Genomic DNA, 17,705 nt, shown 5'->3' on the forward strand with positions numbered 1-17,705 from the left:
ACCCCCAACCCTCCCCCCCACTCCTTGTCCCCTGACTGCCCCCCAGGACTCCACCCCCTCCCTAAGCCTCCCTGCCTCTTGTCCCCTGACTGCCTCCTCCTGAGACCTTCCCCACATCCTAACTGGCCCCCTAGGACCCTACCCCCTACTTGTCTCCTGACTGCCCCAACCCTTAGCCACCCCCCCACCCCCTGACAGCCCCCCCAGAACTCCTGACCCATCTAAACCCCTCTGCTCCCTTATCCACCCTCCCCCAGAAAGCCCACCCCGAACGCCCGATCCCCCCCCGCTCCTTGTCCCCTGACTGCCCCCTCCTGGGACCCCTGCTCCTAACTGCCCTCCAGAACCCCACCCCCTACCTAAGCCTCCCTGTTTCTTGTCCCCTAACTGCCCCCTCCTGAGACCCCCCCACCTGTACCCTGACTGCCCAAAACCTTACACCCCCAACCCCCAGACAGCCCCCCCGAACTCCCTGACCCATCCAACCCTCCCCCCTGCTCCCTGTCTCTTGACTACCCCCCCCCCCAGAACCTCCCTGCCGCTTCTCTGGCCCCCGGCCCCCTTACTGTGCTGCAGAGCAGCGCGCTCGACAGCAGGGGAGGGCAGCAGGGTCGGAGCTCCAGACGGCCTGAGGCCGAGGCCGGCGATCTGTGAATGCAGGGGGGGAGGGGGAGGAGGGGAGTGGTGTCAAGTTTCAGGAGAGAGGCGAGGGGAAGTGCAGGAAGGGCTCTGGCTCTGGCTGTCGGAGCCCCGGCTGGTCTGTAAGCCGCGCATGCTCTGCATGGGGAGGAGGGGAAGTCCGGACATTGACAAATTCCCCCCGGACGCTATTTTTAACCCGAAAAAGCCGGACATGTCCGGGGGAATCCGGACGAATGGTAACCCTAAGTGACTAAATGAGTGACATCCTTCAGAATGAGGAGGGAAACTGAGACCGATTATGAGGTGGGACAAAAAAGATGGTACCAATTTTGCCAATCCCAGCATTCAAAAACTGTGAGGTTTGGCCCTCCCAAAACCCAGTGAGATAGATTGGGGAGGAAAATCCATTATATGTTTTGTTTCCTTTTTATTTCCCTTCTGGGTTTTGAACCTTCAGGAACCACATTTTCAAGGTTTTTTTCTCTACACCCAAAAGGGCTAGAAACAAACTAAAAAAAAATGAACACTGAGATTCTTGTGTACTCATATCACTCTAAGAGCTGGAGCTTAAAACAACTCAAATTTTGTGACAAGCGGATTACTCACAATACCTGGAAACTAAAGCATCAAGTCACCTTGAATGCCATACAGAACGAGAACCCATAGTGCACTGCCAACCCTCAGCTCTCACCACTAGACCAGGCTGCCCCACGTTGCTCTATGCTGGCATAGCGAGAGACCGAAACTACATATCCCAGCATGACCCGCTCCACCCTGGTGAGGTTCATTGCGCATGCGCATCCGGCAAAAAAAAAATCATCCCAGGTGCCTCTCCGGCAGGCCGGCACTGTTTGGCTCCGTGGCCGGATGGGGCGGAAAGGACTACATATCCCAGAGTGCATCGGGAGTTGGGCTCGCGGCGCGTGCGCAGGATGGTGTCCGCTAAAGCCGCGGGTCGGTTTGAAGCGGGGAAGGAGCTCCATGGAAACGGGGCCGCGAAGTGTCAGCGAGCGGGGTAAGGGGTGACGCTGGCCCGGGTGGGGGGGAGATAGAGCGCAGCCCCCAGTGCCCGTGGGGCCCGTCTGCTCTCGCGGGGGAGAGGGGCTGGGGCGGGCGGCTGGGCCTGGGGGGTCGCAGTTAACGTGCCTGGGAGTGACCGAAGGGCCTGCCCCGTCCTGGGGCGGCAGGTCAGCCCGGCGCCCTGTGACATGGCCACATCGCCCCCAGGTAACGGCTGGGTGCGGGGCAGCTATGGCCAGGCCGACCATCGCCCCCATGAGCGTCAGTGCCACAGCGCCCGAAGCCTTCGCCGTGCTCCAGCAGAGGATGAGTGTGGTTGAGGAGCAGACCAGCGCGCTGGCGAGAGACCTGGAGCTGCTCGGTGTGAACGGACAGAGGTACGGTTCGGATCGGATCGGGTCCTCCTTTCCCTGGGGAACGCGCGATATTGTGTTAGTAACTTTTTCCCCGCTTGTTCCACTTTTGTTTGAGTGAGCTGGTTTCTCGGCTTCTCTGGGGAGTGGAAGTTGCTGGCAGAGACACATGCTGCAGCCATCAGGCATAGCAAGAAACATTCTAGGGGCATGAAACAAGTTGTTTTTTTTTTTAAACGATATAAATAGTGCCACGTGTTCTCTTCTTTCAGCCTTGATCTCTTCCATTCAAAGCCCTTAGAGACACCTGGGAGCCACCAGCCTGTTAGCCCTGTTCGGGCCAGGGTAGCCTTTGTAGGTGAAAGTGACATGCTATGGAAGAACTGTGAATCTCTAGTGAATCGAATGTGCCGGTTGGAGAGTGTTGTGCAGACCTTGAAGCTAAACCTCTTCCGGTTGCAGACTGAAAAGGAGCTGAATCCCAAGCATGCAGGTACAGAAGTAGAAAGCTGGTTTTTGTGTTGGTAGCAGATGTCCTCATTCTCTTTCAGCCCTTCAGATGCATTTTTTTCTGTATTCTTTATAATGACCATTTTTGATCCTCTCTTGTTGTCTGGCAGCCCATCTGGAACAGCGTATGAACGCAATGCAGGAGGAACACCTGCAGGAACTGAAGATTGTACAGATAGAGGCAATGAAGTTGCGCCAACAGCTAAGTGAGGCAAAAGAGGATGTAGAAAAGGCCCAGGAAGAAGTTCAAAGATTAAGTGCTGCTTTGGAAATTGCCACAGCAACTAAGGTACAGGAGCTAGCTGTGAATGTGCATGGTGGGCTGTTGAGCTAAGTTCCCTCTAAGCTGTGCGGCTACGCAGCTGCCTATTAAGCCCCACACAGGGGCTCAGGGCCACAGCGGGGAGAGATGTCTCTCCCCCAGCATGGACCTGCAGCGGCAGGGAGAGGCTCCCAGGGGTGAAAGTAACTTAAAAGTCTTACAGGTATGGAGGCCCAGCTCTGGGCCTCAGGTGGAAGGGGCGGGGATGGGGGTCAGCCTTCCCCAGCCAGCCTTCCCCACCCAGCCCTTCAGGGCTGCCTGGCCTGCGCTGCCTGGGTCTCTGGTGGCAATTTAAAGGACCCAGGGCTCTGGCTGCTGTTGCGGTAGCAGCGATGGCGGCCGGGAGCCCGAGGCCCTTTTAAATTGTCGGGCTTCAGGGCAGCTGCCTCTTTTGCAACACACGCACACCCCACCCCATCCCGGCGGCCGTGGGCTGTGGCGGCAGCGCTTTAACGTCAGCTGTGTACCGGCCCATACCAGCGGCCACTTCTTACCGGTACGCTGTACCGGCCCACTTTCACCTCCGGAGGCGCCCCTCCCCACCGGTCCCAGCATCGACCTGCCTGGACTTACTGTGGCTGGGGGAGAGGAGCCCCTCCCTCGGCCTGGCTCCACTTTGCCAGAGCTGTTGCAGCCGGGGAGAGGCGCCTCTTCCGCAGCCCCAAGCTGCTGCAGTGAGAGGGGCTGGGGGGAGTCTCTCCCACGGCAGCCCGGGGCAGCCTGCACCCCAAACCCCTCAGCCCTGGCCCCACCCCAGAGCCCGCACCTCCCCCGCATCCCAACCCTTTGCCCCAGTCCTAACCCTCCTCTCATAGCCCTCGTCCCTGACCACACCCCAGAGCCTGCACCCCCAGCTTTCATATGTGCATCAATATGAAGATAATGTGTCACACATCACCTCCATATGGGTGCACATAACAAAGTTCATTCTGCACATGGGTGGGAAAAATTAAAGGGAACACTGGGGCTGAAAGTTGTAGTTTTTGAAGAGTGTCTATACTGATTCCAATATTAATGCACTGGTCTTTAAATGCTGCCAACTTTGAAAATAAGACTGTGCTTTGATGTGCTCAGAGGTTAGGTGTGTGTGATTAGAAATGACATTGTGTGGCCGGTGCCATTTTTTGTTGGAGAAAAAGACAATCTCATCTTTGTGAATGGATCTCTCTAGATCCAGCAATAAATGATGGTGATAAATTGAGTGTGACTTAAAAAAAAAAAACGAACTCTGTATTTATATATTTTTTTAAACCCCTCAAGAATTGAGGTTTTTGCCCCCCCCAACTCATGGATTGCTAAGCACATCTCTATTTTTCCCCATATACGCTCTGGGTCCTACAGCTAGGCCACCATCCTTCCAACTGAAGAGGACTGTTCTGGAATCTGTTACCCATCTTCTTAATTGTCTTAAGTGGTTGCTGAAAAGCAATGCAAGGTGTTTGTTGCTTTAGAGCACGAGACTAGAACTAGGAATCAAACCCAGGTCTCAGCATGGCATGTAATGTAAAATAATATGCAATGGGTTACTGGCCAGCCTGGTTTTGAAATACTTTTGAAAGTTTTGCTGCAGTTGTTGTGAGGCATAAATTGTGTGTGTGTGTTTGTTTTTTGTCCTCTTTTAGACAGATGTAGCCATTGCAGCAGAGGAGCTGAGGACAACAAAACACATAATGAACCATAGACTTCACGAGGTAAGCGCAAAAGAAGGTTAGAAGGAAGAGTGAGGTGATAAATTTTTGGGGGAAAAGCCTGGATGGTGATCTGGGTGTGAATCTATGAAAACCAGGAATGGAATATGTACAGCTGAAAGAAGACTGCTGAGCATGTCCCGATCTACAAACCTAAGACAGAATTTCTTTCATGCAAGATACAAAAAGTATGAGTTGAAGTTACTAACAGAGACCTGAGTTCTATGCTGTGGAAGTAGGTTTTACCCTTAGCCTAAATGTAACTGCTTCTTGCAATCATGGAGAATGACTTTATTGCATCCAAAAATGGAACTGGTGACTTAATGTCTGCTAGCTAGTGAACAAGTTGTAGCACTTACCTTGTTATGGACTAATTAAAGAAATAGAGTGCAGGCATGAGGCATCTTATTGTCCTGATGAAGGAGGGTGTGAGCTTCTGAAAAGCAGCCTAATCCTGTTGGAGAGTGTGGGTTATGTCCCTTATGTCATTTAATAACTTTTCAAGCCAAATGAGCAGCCGTTCTGAAGGACTTAAAAGGGGTCTTGATCATGTCTTGGCCAGAAGGATGCTTGATGCACTATGCAAGCTGCAGTGGTGGTAATCCTTTTAGGGAACAGAAAGGATGTGAGGTGGGTAATGGAAGCAGTTGGTGGGATCATGCAAATTGCTCTTTCCATTGGGAAAATGGATTTCCTGCCCCCCAGCCCACCTTGCTCCATAAAATGGGAGGGAAAGAGAAGATGTATCCCCTCCTTGGTTTTAAAAAAAAAAGCCACAAATGCCTCATAGGAGTGCCAAAAAGCTAAGTGCTTTCTCTCACTGTTCTTGGAAGCTTAAGGCCCCAGTTGTCAAAACCTCCAACTACAAATACAATGTGGATACTCTGTCAACATAGGTCACACTGAAAACTTAATCATAAAAGTGAGTATCAAAGTAAGTAGTACACTTATGTGTACATGAGTGGCTTCTCTGACTTCTGGTGTGGACTACCTCCCCTCCCATTCACAATCACACACAACACCGTCAATTGATGATTAAGTCTCTCTGTAGCAACGATAACAATTACTTCCCTGGCATTCCTTTTCTATGTCTTTTCAGCTTCTTTTAATGTTCCTTAGTAGCTGGAAACAAGTAAAGTTATCACTGTGTGTAACTGACCAGATCTCCCCAGACCACTAGTCTGGTACAGAGATGATCACTCACTTTCAGTTAATTATTAAATAAAATCCTCTGTTTTTAAAAATAGAGGACGTTGCAATAGAACTTTCCAGTTTGCTATGCTGGAGAAAGGCTGTAGGCCTTGCAGTAACATTCAGATTGAGCTTGCTCTGAAGTACACATGGCCCTTGTTATAAGCAATGCATTTAGGTACTTGATGCTTCAGATCTGTCATCCTTCAGCGAGTACAGCACATGTGGAGTCTCTTCAGAGAAGAGTTGTCATTATACAACTTTAAACATTTCTCTTGGTGTGTATCTGATGCTCTCTTCTTATAGTTCACAGAGGAACAGAAGTCTCAATTCCCAGATACACTAGCTCACATGTTTAACACTCAGTATTTTGGCAGTACTCGTGACCAGCATGGAGCTAGGCCCTATTTCAAATTGGTGCTGGTTTCTCTGCAACAAACTGAAGAAAAGCCTCTTCTCATAGCCTAACTTATTAATGTTTGTCCCTAGGAATTCTCTTTTTATTATGGGCCCCTTCTTAGTAACTTGATATAAATGTCTTTAGCGAATCAGGCTTCAAAGTAATCTACATTTTCTGTCAACACCACCTGGAGATAAGAGAAACGCTCCTGGGTCCTAGCTTTTCCTGGGGACACCAGAGATTAGAATCACCTGTTGCATAGGGTCAAGAGCATATCATGTGTGATTTTGCTTTTATACGATGTTTCACACTATATATCTCAAGCTTGTAGTTCCAGTTACAGAAAGCTTTCATGGAAGAATCTTGCAGCAAGAAGTTTTCAGTGTTAATAAAATGATAGATTCCAACCTGGGAGATTCAGCTGAATTGGGTTTTTGGGGAAAAGAGTCGCTGCTTAGTCCTTATTGAATGGCAGCTATCCCTTTTAGCAATGAACCCAAAAGTCTCATAGTAACACAGTGTGCTACCCTGCAAGGAATTGAACTTTGAGTGTGGTGGGGAGACTATATGCCTGATTCTAGTCTTAATTACATTGATCGTCAACTGGAATTGCACTGATATGAGAACAAAATCAGGCCCACTGTGTTTGCTCAGTCCCTGTAGTAGAAGTGCCTCATCTCTGCAGTGACTCTTTCCAACATGTTCAGAAGCAATGTTGACTCTGTCCAGAGGAAGACAGACACAGCAGGCCCTTGGATGGAGGAATGGTAACGTGGCACAAGAGCAGTAAGATTTGAGACAGAGAAAAATAGTTGGGTCTCTGAGCACACTGTAGGGAGTAGAATTGCCACTCTCAGTAAACACAAATTTTGGTCCAGGTACTAAATCTGTCTGGTTATTAATACATTTTCCATAGCTGAGTGGGTTGTTTGGTATTGCTTCCTTGCTTTACCACTTCCATGAAATGCTTACTCCATAGTGTTATCACCTTTAACAGATCACTGGATATGACTAATAATGGTTGCTTTGCTGTATTGAACCCCTATCTGCTTCATTAATCTTCAGTTTTTATGGCTTGTTGCTGTCTCCAGCCACATACCCAGTGTTTTGTCTCTTGTAGCTAAGGGAGCAGCTTTCACAGGAGGCAAGTCTGCGGGAGTCTTTGGAGGAATCCCAAGCAACCATGCTGAGACGTGTGCAGGATATGGAGATAACAGTGGAGGCAGAACGGGAACAGGTTGGAGAAGCACAGCACCTCTTCCACTTTTTCTTTGTGTCTAACTTTTTTTTTTTGCCTCCTAGCAAGAAGAATAGTAAGAGGTTGGAGTGTTCTTCCTAGAGAGCAGTTAACATATCTTTGTAATCACTTAGCTTCAGTATGCAAGGTGTGGAAAAGGGAATCTTGATTAAATAATTATAATGAGGTGTTTAAAGGTCTAAAGGTTGACAAGCAATTCAGTGTGAATGCTCTGCAGAGAAACAGACGGGCAATTGTGAGATCCAGCAAAAGTAACAATAATGCAAGCAGAAAGTCCTGCAGCAGAGTGAGGGTGATTGAGTTTATTGCACTGAATGTAGCACGTATAATTACCTGCCTTGTGGGTAGATGGCATATGTGTGCATTCAGTGCAAGCACCTGATGGTCCGTAGAGACAGATTACAGGCTCTTGAAATCAGAGTGGCTGAACTGAAGGAACTAAGGGAGACAGATGTACATAGATAAGACTTTCCTGGACACAGTAGAGCAGTCCTACTCCCGCCTCATAGCCCCTGTGCTGTTGAGGAGGATGAGAGTCTTGGGGAAGGAGAACATCAAGCTGAAGTGAAGGGAAACAATCCCATAGTGGGGATCCTCCTTCCAGATGATGTCATGGTATCCTTGTAACAGATTTCTGTTACCAATCTGCCTGAGGCATCAGGTGATCAGGTTGAGGTCACAGGATCGTTGGGGAGGAGATGACGAAACACCAAGTGTTTAAGTTTTAAAGCTTTATTAATAAAATACTAAAACAACAGTGGAGAGTGCTGGGGGGAGGGAAGGGTTCCCCATGTCACTCAGAGGAAGGAAGGAAGAAAGAAAGCGTTAGTGCCCCAAGCCCTAAACCACTTTCATACTCACACCTGCACTACCCGAGACTGACCAAGCCTGGGTGAGAAGAAGAGGGGGAGGGATGGACAGGAGTTCTTGTCCTGGGCCCAGGTCGTCCGGGGTCCGCTGTGATCTCCAAGTTGCTCCAGCTCTCAAGAGGGTTTTAAGTCCTGGGTTCCTTTGGGGGTGTTCCATTTAGGGACCTCTGCTCCTGATGCTCTTTGTACCAATCAAAACCAGCTCTCTGTGGTCTCCTCAACTTTCCCAAAACACACGGGCTAGACTTTGTTGTCCTCTTTGCTGGCCTTTGCCCACTTGTTATGGGCTGGCTTTGCAAGTCTGTTCAGCTGAATCTTTCTTTCTCACATCTGGTCGGTGGATTCTGGGCCCACCTCTTTCTTGGCAGGCAGCCGAGAGTCAGCTGTGTGCTGTATGTGGCTTTGAGCTGGCTGGAGTCCGCGTCATATTTTCGGGCCTAGCAGGAGCATGGAGTTAACCCATTCTTTGCTCTCTTCCTTCTTCCCCCTCTGGCCTCTCTCAACCTGCAAAGGAATCTTCCATTCCACGCTCACTCACACCTTTGACCCTTCCCAAAATGTCCTGCGATGCTTGCAACAGCGTTAGCAATATACAATGCTAATCTGCCTTCCCCAGGGGACCCCTTGAGGGAGGGGGCCATTGGGGTGTGACATCCTCTCCCACAGAGCATACCTTTCTGGGGCAGGGATGCCTGTTATTAGGAAGAGACAGGTCATAGTAATAAGAGGATGCAATTATTAGAAATATAGATAGCTGGGTTTGTGATGACTGGGAGAACCGCACAGAGAATTGCCTGCCAAGTGCAAAGGTTACAGACTTATGGGTAGCTCTGGGGAGGAGCCAGTGGTCATGGTACATGTAGGTACCACTGACATAGGGAAAGATAAAAAGTCCTGGAGGCCAAATTTAGGCTGTTAGGTAAGCGATTTTAAAATTCAGGACCATCATGGTAGTACTCTCTGAAATGGTTCCAGTTCCAATAGGCAGACCTGCAGCATCTCGAATGAGACAGTGGTGTTGGGAGGAGGGATTTAGGATTATTAAGAACTGGGGAACCTTTTGGGAATGGAGGAATTTATATTGGAGGGATGGGCTCCACCTAAACCAAAACAAAACCAGATTACTGGCATGTAAAATTAAAAAGATCATAGAGGTTTTTAAGCTAAAGGCTGAAGGTAAGCCAACACGTGCAGAGGTGCACACAATTTGGGCAAACCCATCCCTTAGAAGAGGATTTATTAAAGGGGATACTCCATAGACTAGTAAAGAGAAGAGGATAGAAGTTGATAAAGTAGAGGTATGGACTGAAGAAAAACAGTCAAACAAAAAAGAGTGCTATTCAATTACACAACGTGCACAACTAAATAGTGACAAATTTTATAAGTGCTTGTATACAAATGCAAAAAGTCTAAATGCTAAGATGGGTGAACTTGAGTGCCTGGTATTAAATGAGAATATTGATATAATAGGCATCACAGAAACTTGCTGAAATGATGATAATGTGACATTATACCAGGGTATAAAATATATAGGAATGATAGAGTAAGTTGCACTGGTGGAAGAGTATCAGAGGGGTAGCCGTGTTAGTCTGTTTCCATGCATTTGAAGAAGTGGGTTTTTTACTCATGAAAACTTATGCCCAAATAAATCTGTTAATCTTTAAGGTGCCACCGGACTCCTTGTTGTACTGGTGGAAGAATGGCATTATATGTGAAAAAGCTTAGATTCAAATGTGTAAAAATCTTAAATGAATCTAATAGTGTCATGGTATCTCTATAGATAGAAATTCCATGCTTGAATAACAACAGTAGGAATATACTACTGATCACCTGACCAGGATGGTGACTTTCATTGTTAGATGCTAAGGGAGATTGTGTAGACTCTCTAAACAGAAAATTCAATAGTAATGTAAGGGATTTCAACTATCCCCTTATTGACTGGGAACATATCACCTCAGGATGGGAGGCAGAGATAAAATTTCTAGCCACTGTTCATGACTGCTTCTTGGAGCAGCTAGTTCTGGACCCACAAGGGGAGAGGCAGTTCTTGATTTAGTTGTAAGTGGCACACAGGATGTGGTCGAAAAGGTGAATATAGCTGAACCATTCAGTAACAGCAACCGTAATGTAATTATATTTAATATCCTTGTAGGGAGGAAAACCAAAGAAACCCAGCAGAGTAGCATTGAACTTCAAAAAGGGGAACTACACTTAATGAGGAGGTTAGTTAAATGGAAATTAAAAGCAACAGTCACGAGTGAAATGCCTGCAAGCTGCATGGGAACTTTTTAAAAACATCATAGTAGAGGCTCAAAACTATATATGCCCCAAACTTTAAACAAAAACAAAACAAAAAAATACCAATAAAATGCTACCATGGCTAAAAAGTGGAGTAAAAGATGGCTAGAAACAAAAAGACTTCTTTTAAAAATTGGAAGCCAGAGCCTAATAAGGAAAATAGAAAGGAGCAAAAATCTGGCAAGTCACGTATTGCCAAAAAAGAATTTGAAGAGCAACGAGCAAGAGACACAAAAACTAACAGCAAAAAATTGTTTAAGTACATGAGCCGCAGGAAGCCTGTGGCACCGCTGGATGATCAAGGAGATGAAGAAAGCTCTCAAGGAGCTAAATGCATCAATCATCATTACAGAGGATGTGAGGGAGATTCCCACACCTGAGCCATTCTTTTTAGGTGACAAATCTCAGGAAATATCCCAGGTTGCGGTGTAAATAAAGGAGGTTTTGGAATAAACTGATGAATTAAACAGTAATAAGTCACCAGGACCAGCTGGTATTCACCCAAGAATTCTGAAAGAACTCAACTATGAAATTTGAGAACTACTAACTTATGTGGAGCTTCTCTTGTAAATCAGCTCCTGTAGCAGGTGACTGGCGGATAGATAACGGGATGCTGAAATTTAAAAAAGGCTCCGGAGGCGATCCTGGCAATTCAGGTCAGGAAGCCTAATTTCAGTAACAGGCAAATTGGTTGAAACTATTGTAGAGAACAGAATTCTCAGACACACAGATGAACACGAGTTGTTGGGGAAGGTCAACATGGCTTCTGTAAAGGGAAGCCATGCCTCACCACTCAGAATTTTTGAGGGTGTCAACCAACATGTGAACAAGAGTGATGCAGTGGATATAATGTACTTGGACTTTCAGAAAACCTTTGACAAGGTCTCTGACCACAGGCTTTTAAACAAAGTAGGCAGTCATGGGATAACAGAGAAAAGTCCACGGGACCGGTTAAAAGATAGGAAAAAATGGTGGGAATAAATGGTCAATTTTCACAGTGGAGAGAGGTAAATAGCAGAGTCCCCCAAGGATCTGTACTGGAACCAGTGCTGTTCACTATATTCCTACATGATTTGGAAAAAGGGGTAATCAGTGAGATGACAAAGTTTACAGACAATACAAAATTAGTCAAGATAATTGAATCCAAAGCAGATTGTGAAGAGTTACAAAAGGGATCTCACAAAACTGGGTGACTGGACAATAGAAAGGCAGATGAAATTCAGTGTTGCTAAATGCAAAGTAATGCACATTGGAAAACATAATCCCAACTGTACATACAAAGTGATGAGATCTGAATTAGCTGTTACCACTCAAGAAAGATCTTCGTGTCATTGTGGATAGCTTTCTGGATACATCTGCTCAATGAGCAACAGCAGTCAAAAAAGCAACAGAATGTTAGGAATCATTAGGAAAGGGATATATAAGACAGAAAATATCATAATGCCACTATATAAATCCATGGTACACCCACACCTTGAATACTGCATGCAGTTCTGGTCACCCTATCTCAAAAGAGATATTAGAAGTGGAAAAAGTACAGAGAAGGGGGTGGGGGCGGGAAGATGAGGGGTATGGAATACCTTCCATATGAGAAGAGATTAAAAAGATGGGGACTGTTCAGTTTAAAAAAAAGAGACAACTAAGGGTGGGATATCTCAGAAGTCTATAAAAGTATGAATGGTGTGGGGAGGGGTGGGGGAGTTTTATTTACCCCTTCACATAGTACAAGAACCAGTGGTCACCCAATGAAATGAATAAGGCAGCAGGATTAAAGCAAACTTCTTCACACAATGCACAGTCAACCCATGGAACTCATTGCCAGGGGATGTTCTGAAGGCCAAAAGTATAACCGGGTTAAAAAAAAAAAAAAGTTCATGGAGGATAGGTCCATCAATGGCTATTAGCCAAGATGGTCAGGGATGCAACTCCATGCTTTGGGTGTCCCTAAACTTCTGACTGCCAGAAACGGACTGAACAACAGGGGATGGATCACTCAGTAAATTGCCCTGTTCTGTTCGTTCTCTCTGAAGCATCTGGCACTGGCCAGACAGGATACTGGGCTAGATGAACCATTGGTCTGACCCTGTATGGCCATTCTTCTGGAAGGCCTCTGTATGTATTGTGGTTCTATTAAGAAATCTATATTAATATTCATGATACACCAGAAGGTGAAGGAAGTTAATTATGACTGTTTTATCCTAACTTTTCAGCTGGCAATTTCTCTAATTTTAGTTAAGGGTTTGGGTTTTTTTTGGTCTTTTCAATATTATCAATGGTACAAATGTTTTCAGTGTTTTATAAGTAACTAAACAATATTGAACATTAAAAAGAAATATGCATAGTAGTATCAGCTAGCAAAGTACTGGTACAGCTTTCTGCTAGAAAACAACATTTCTGAAGATATGCCATAGAGTTCTTAAACCTTCTGGAGTAACAATGTTTTGCCCAGGAATTCCCACAATAACAAAGGTGGCTTTCAGTTCACAGGTGCGTTTGCAATATGAAGCCCTTGTGAAGCATGAGGGAGGTGAATGCAGAGAGAGATTGGTTATACTTCAGATCAACAACAACAAAAAACCCAAGCAACAAAGGCTGCCTAAACATTTCTAAATCCACAGCACTACAACAGGATTACAAACAACAAAAAATCAGATTGAGATTTATTCATGTTTAAATTAATCAAATGAGCAAACACTGATTTATTTATGTATTAAACACTGTCAATTTATGTATTTTGTCAATCCTGGGAAAACAGGTTTTGGGCTGTCAAGCATCTGCTTAATCTGTTCCTTCAAGGTCCCTTCTGCTGCCTCTGGAATTGTTCAGCATACTGCTAATAGAAATTTCATACTTTCTTCTTTTCCTAGCTTTTGTTAGTTATCTTAAGATTCTTGTAGACTTTAGTTATACAGGAAACTAACAGTGAATGAGCAAAACAAGATTGGATTAAAAGGAGAGAAAATGGTTTAATTTAATCCATCCCATGCTTTCTGATGTTTGTATCTATCACAATGTCCTGTTTTGATAAGTAGTGCGGGAAGAGACAGAATGGTTCAGACTTTGCTTACTCACCACCCTGCTAATTTGATTTCACTTCTCTTATAATATGCATCTTTATTATCTCTAGCTCCACCGGATTGACTGCATAAAATAAGCAGGCAATTGGGATCCTTTCTACAACCTCTGATACCCCACTACCTGCCCTTTGTGATTCTTCTTTAAAACATTATGCTTGAAACAATCTGATTAGCTTTTTCCTCTCCAATAGGCTAACCCTTTGGATTCCGAAACTTGCTTAGGTTCTCATGTTTTTTATAAAACTCTATATCCCAGAGAAAAGCTGATTGTGTGATATCCCTGTAGGTACAGGTGCTGCAGCAGGACTGCCATGGCCTGCACAAGGATGTCCAGCTTGCCCGGGAGAGGTTACAGAAGGAGGAGGAGAGAACTGCACAGCTGGGGCAGGAGTGTACACAGCTGAAAGCTGACCTGGGTATGATAGCAGGTTCTCAGCTAGGACTGAATATTGCCTTTTTTGTTTCAGTTTTCACCAAACAAGTTAGCAGTGATTGGACGACTAACAGAGTGAACATCATTGTAAATGGGGTAGAATCTGAGGCCAAGATAGGAAAAGAACAAGTTCATAATTACTTTAAACAAGTTAGATATCTTCAAGTCAGCAGGTCCTGATGAAATACATTCTAGAACACTTAAGGAACTGGCTGAAGATATTGCTGAGCCATTAGCGATTATCTTTGAGAACTCGTGGAGGATGGAAGAGATCTCACAGGACTGGAAAAGGGCAAATATAGTATCAATCTATAAAATGGGGGATAAGCACAACTCAGAGAATGATAGACCAGTCAGTTTAACCTCGGTACCCAAAAAGATGATGGAGGAAATAATCAAGCAAGCAATTTGTAAGTATCTAGAAGAAAACAGGGTGATAAGTAACAATCAACATGGTTTTGTTAAGAACAAATCATGGCACATCAACCTAATATCCTCCTTTGACAACAAGCTGGTGGATGTGGGGAAACAATAGATGCAATATCTCAATATCAGTAAGGCTTTTGATACTGACACGCTTGACCTTCTCATAAACAAACCAGTGATATATAGCCTAGACAAATCTACTAGAAGGTGGGTGCATAACTAGTTGCAAAAACAAAACAGAAAGTAGTTGTCAATGGTTCACAATCAAGCTGGAAGGGCATAGCGAGTGGGGTCCTGCAGGGACCTCTCCCGGGTCCAGTTCTATTCAATATTCTCATAAATGATTTGGATAACGGCACAGAGTACATTTATAAAGTTTACGGATGATACCAAGGTTGGAGAGGTTGCAAGCGCTTTGGAGTGCAGAATTAGAATTCAAAATGATCTGGACAAACTGGAGAAACGGTCTTAAATAAATAGGATGAAATTCACTAATACAAATGCAAAGTACTACACTTAGGAAGGAATAGTCAATTGTACAAACACAAAATGGGAAATGACTGCCTCGGAAGGAGTACTGCAGAAAAGGGATCTGGGTGTTAAGTGGATCACAAACTAAATGAGAGTCAACCATGTAATACTGTTGCCAAAAAAAAAAAAAGCGAACATCATTCTGGGATGTATTAACAGGAGTGTTTTAAACAAGACACGAGGAGTAATTCTTCCACTCTACTCAGCACTGATAAGGCCTCATCTGGAGTGCTGCGTCCAGGTCTGGGCACCACACATTAGGAAAGGTGGACAATTTGGAGAAAGTCCAGAGGAGAGCAACAAAAATGATTAAAAGTCTAGAAAACATGACTTATGAGGAAAGATTTTAAAAAACTGTTTGGTTAATCTGGGGAAAAAAAGACTCGGGGGGGGGGGGGGGAGGGCACGAGAAGTCTTCAAGTATATAAAAGGTTGTTACAAAGAAGAGGGTGAGAAATTGTTCTCCTTAACTACAGTGGATAGGACAAGTAGTACTGGGCTTAACTTGCAGCAAGGGAGATTTAGATTAGACATTAGGAAAAACTTCCTAACTGTAAAGGTAGTTAAGCACTAGAACAAATTACAGAGGAAGGTTGTGGAATCTGTCATTAGAGGCTTTTAAGAACAGGTTAGACAAACACCTGTCAGGGATGGTCTAGATAATAGTCCTGCCTCAGTGCTGGGGACTGGACTAAATGATCTATCAAGGTCCCTTCCAGTCCTACATTTCTATTATTCTGATTTGTTAGCTTTACAACACCTTCCCTACCAGACAGCAGAGGCTTGAGTGACTGAGGTCCATCATTTCAAAACTAGTAGGGTTCTCCTGATAGGATACAGCTATATTGGCTAATTGGAGGACTGGTTATGAGGTGATGAACTCTTGAAGAGACTTCTCTTGGGTTTTATCTGAAGCTCCTGAACCTTTTCCTAGCTGGAGGAAAGTGGCTGCAGTAATAATAGGGAGAAGGGAATAGAATGATAGCAATTTTCTTAACAGATTTCATCAATGCGAGTCTCTTTCAGAGAAGATTTGAGCTAGTGAGTAATCATGGGACTTAATTCTTGAACTGATATTTGGGTATTATGCTGGTTGCTAATGACTCGGTCTTTTGGAGCTATGGGTAGCCGTGTAAGATAGCACAGCATGGAAAGTTCCCTGACCACTTTTCCTTTAGATAATTTGGGAGATGCTGTGAGCACTGTGATGCAGGGGAGGGATTTAATAGGAACACAACAGCCTCTCAGAACAAAGATGTCAGTGAACGAAAATGTAGTTGATCTGATCAGGAATCCCTGCTTCAGTGAAGTAAGCCGGTGGAATCCCCCCAATTCCAAACAAAAGTTACACACTTGCAGAATGAAAGGACCACTCCTCCTAGGATCTGCTTTTTTCTTTAAAAATAAAACAAAAAATAAAATCCCTGTCCCCCACTCCCGGAAAATCCTCAATATTGCCTAAGCGTTCTTCCTAGGGTTCCTTCCCTCAAGACCTGTCTGTTCCAGATTCTAGTTTCTTCTGCCAGAGAGCCACTCCCGCTTCCTTTATATTCAGGATGAAATTTAATGAGCCATATCTGCCTCGAGACAGCAATAATTAACTTGCAGCTTGCTTAAGGGTTCCAGCACCCACTAGGAGGGTATGAAAACAGGAGAATCTTGGCACCTTGTTATAGTAGGAGTGGGTGGGTGGGTGGGTGGGAGAGAGCTCTCTTCCTGTACAAACACAGAACAGTTCCATCCCCCCCCTCCCCCCCCCCCAAAAAAATCCATCTGTTACCCAAGTGCCAAATTTGGGCTGAAATTTAGTGAATTTCTAGTGTTCACTAAAGGATTAAAACCCCGTACTTGTCACCAATGTTCCCTTTAATTTTTCCCACCCACATGCGGAATGAATGAATTTTGTTATGTGCACCAATATGGAGGTGATGTGTGACACAGCAGGGTGGGGCCAAGGAATTCGGTGTGTGGGAGGGGGCTAGGGCTGGGGCAGAGGGTTGGGATATGAGGGCTCCGTCTGGGGGTGCGGGCTCCGGGGTGGAGCTGGGCCTGAGAGGTTTGGGGTGCATTGGTGCTCCCTGGGGCTACAATGGAGAGAGGCATTTCTCCCCGCCGGAGCCCTGAGCACCTATGCAGTGCTTAATAGGCAGCCATGTGGCCATGCAGCTTAGAGGGAACTTAGCTTGTCACCATGTACTTTGATCCCTTCCCCACAGATTGAATTAGGAAGAAATGAAATGGCATTTTTCATTTAATTTTTTTTTCCCTTTAGCTTCCCCAAAGGAAGTTTGCTTACTTCTGGGGGAGAGATTCATGCAGAAAGTAAAAGTGAACTTATCCTTCTTAAGGCTTTCTTCCTTTGTTATTTGAAATATCTTTTGACTGACCTTTCCAGAATGTACTTTGGACGTTGTAACCAAGAATCTTTGATTGGCTTCATTTTTATATTCTTTTCATTCGTGTATCTCTTGTCCTCTTCACCTTTGTCAGTATCTCATTCAGAAGCAGTGCAGAACTGGAAGACACACAGTATACAGATAATTCATTCAGACCAACACAAGTACATTCTTTTTGTACCATGTGTGTTTTTAAACTAGGGGCCTGAGGTTTTAGACACAAAAACATATATGGTATTGCACATACTCTGTGTGTACAATTGCCACATAATTCAGGTTATGAGCACAGTT

General features: G+C 45.1%; 1 protein-coding gene and 1 long non-coding RNA gene across 7 annotated transcripts in view; one reads left to right on the plus strand and one right to left on the minus strand.

The window, feature by feature from the left end:
* Positions 1 to 1,524: 1,524 nt before the first annotated feature.
* CCDC150 (coiled-coil domain containing 150) overlaps positions 1,525 to 17,705 on the plus strand; it is a 44,615-nt gene continuing 28,434 nt past the window's right edge. For 5 of the 6 annotated variants that reach the window (XM_008174235.4, XM_008174237.4, XM_008174236.4 and 2 more), the window contains exons 1-7: positions 1,525 to 1,657; positions 1,870 to 2,039; positions 2,288 to 2,508; positions 2,636 to 2,814; positions 4,470 to 4,538; positions 7,247 to 7,363; positions 13,915 to 14,044. In XM_008174235.4, coding sequence (XP_008172457.2) covers positions 1,894 to 2,039; positions 2,288 to 2,508; positions 2,636 to 2,814; positions 4,470 to 4,538; positions 7,247 to 7,363; positions 13,915 to 14,044 — 862 coding nt within the window. In that variant the 5' untranslated portion in view covers positions 1,525 to 1,657; positions 1,870 to 1,893. Of the gene's footprint in view, positions 1,658 to 1,869; positions 2,040 to 2,287; positions 2,509 to 2,635; positions 2,815 to 4,469; positions 4,539 to 7,246; positions 7,364 to 13,914; positions 14,045 to 17,705 lie in introns of those variants that run through there. The other variant, XM_008174238.4, reaches the window with a different exon arrangement.
* Positions 13,202 to 17,705, minus strand: part of LOC122173857 (uncharacterized) — a 30,662-nt gene continuing 26,158 nt past the window's right edge. The window contains exons 2-3 of the long non-coding RNA XR_006174783.2: positions 17,406 to 17,533; positions 13,202 to 13,467 (exon numbers count right to left, since the gene is read on the minus strand). This is a non-coding gene — a long non-coding RNA (uncharacterized LOC122173857). The remainder of the gene's footprint in view (positions 13,468 to 17,405; positions 17,534 to 17,705) is intronic.

This window comes from Chrysemys picta, chromosome 11 (assembly GCF_011386835.1).
Source record: "Chrysemys picta bellii isolate R12L10 chromosome 11, ASM1138683v2, whole genome shotgun sequence".
Classification (NCBI taxonomy): Eukaryota; Metazoa; Chordata; order Testudines; family Emydidae; genus Chrysemys; species Chrysemys picta.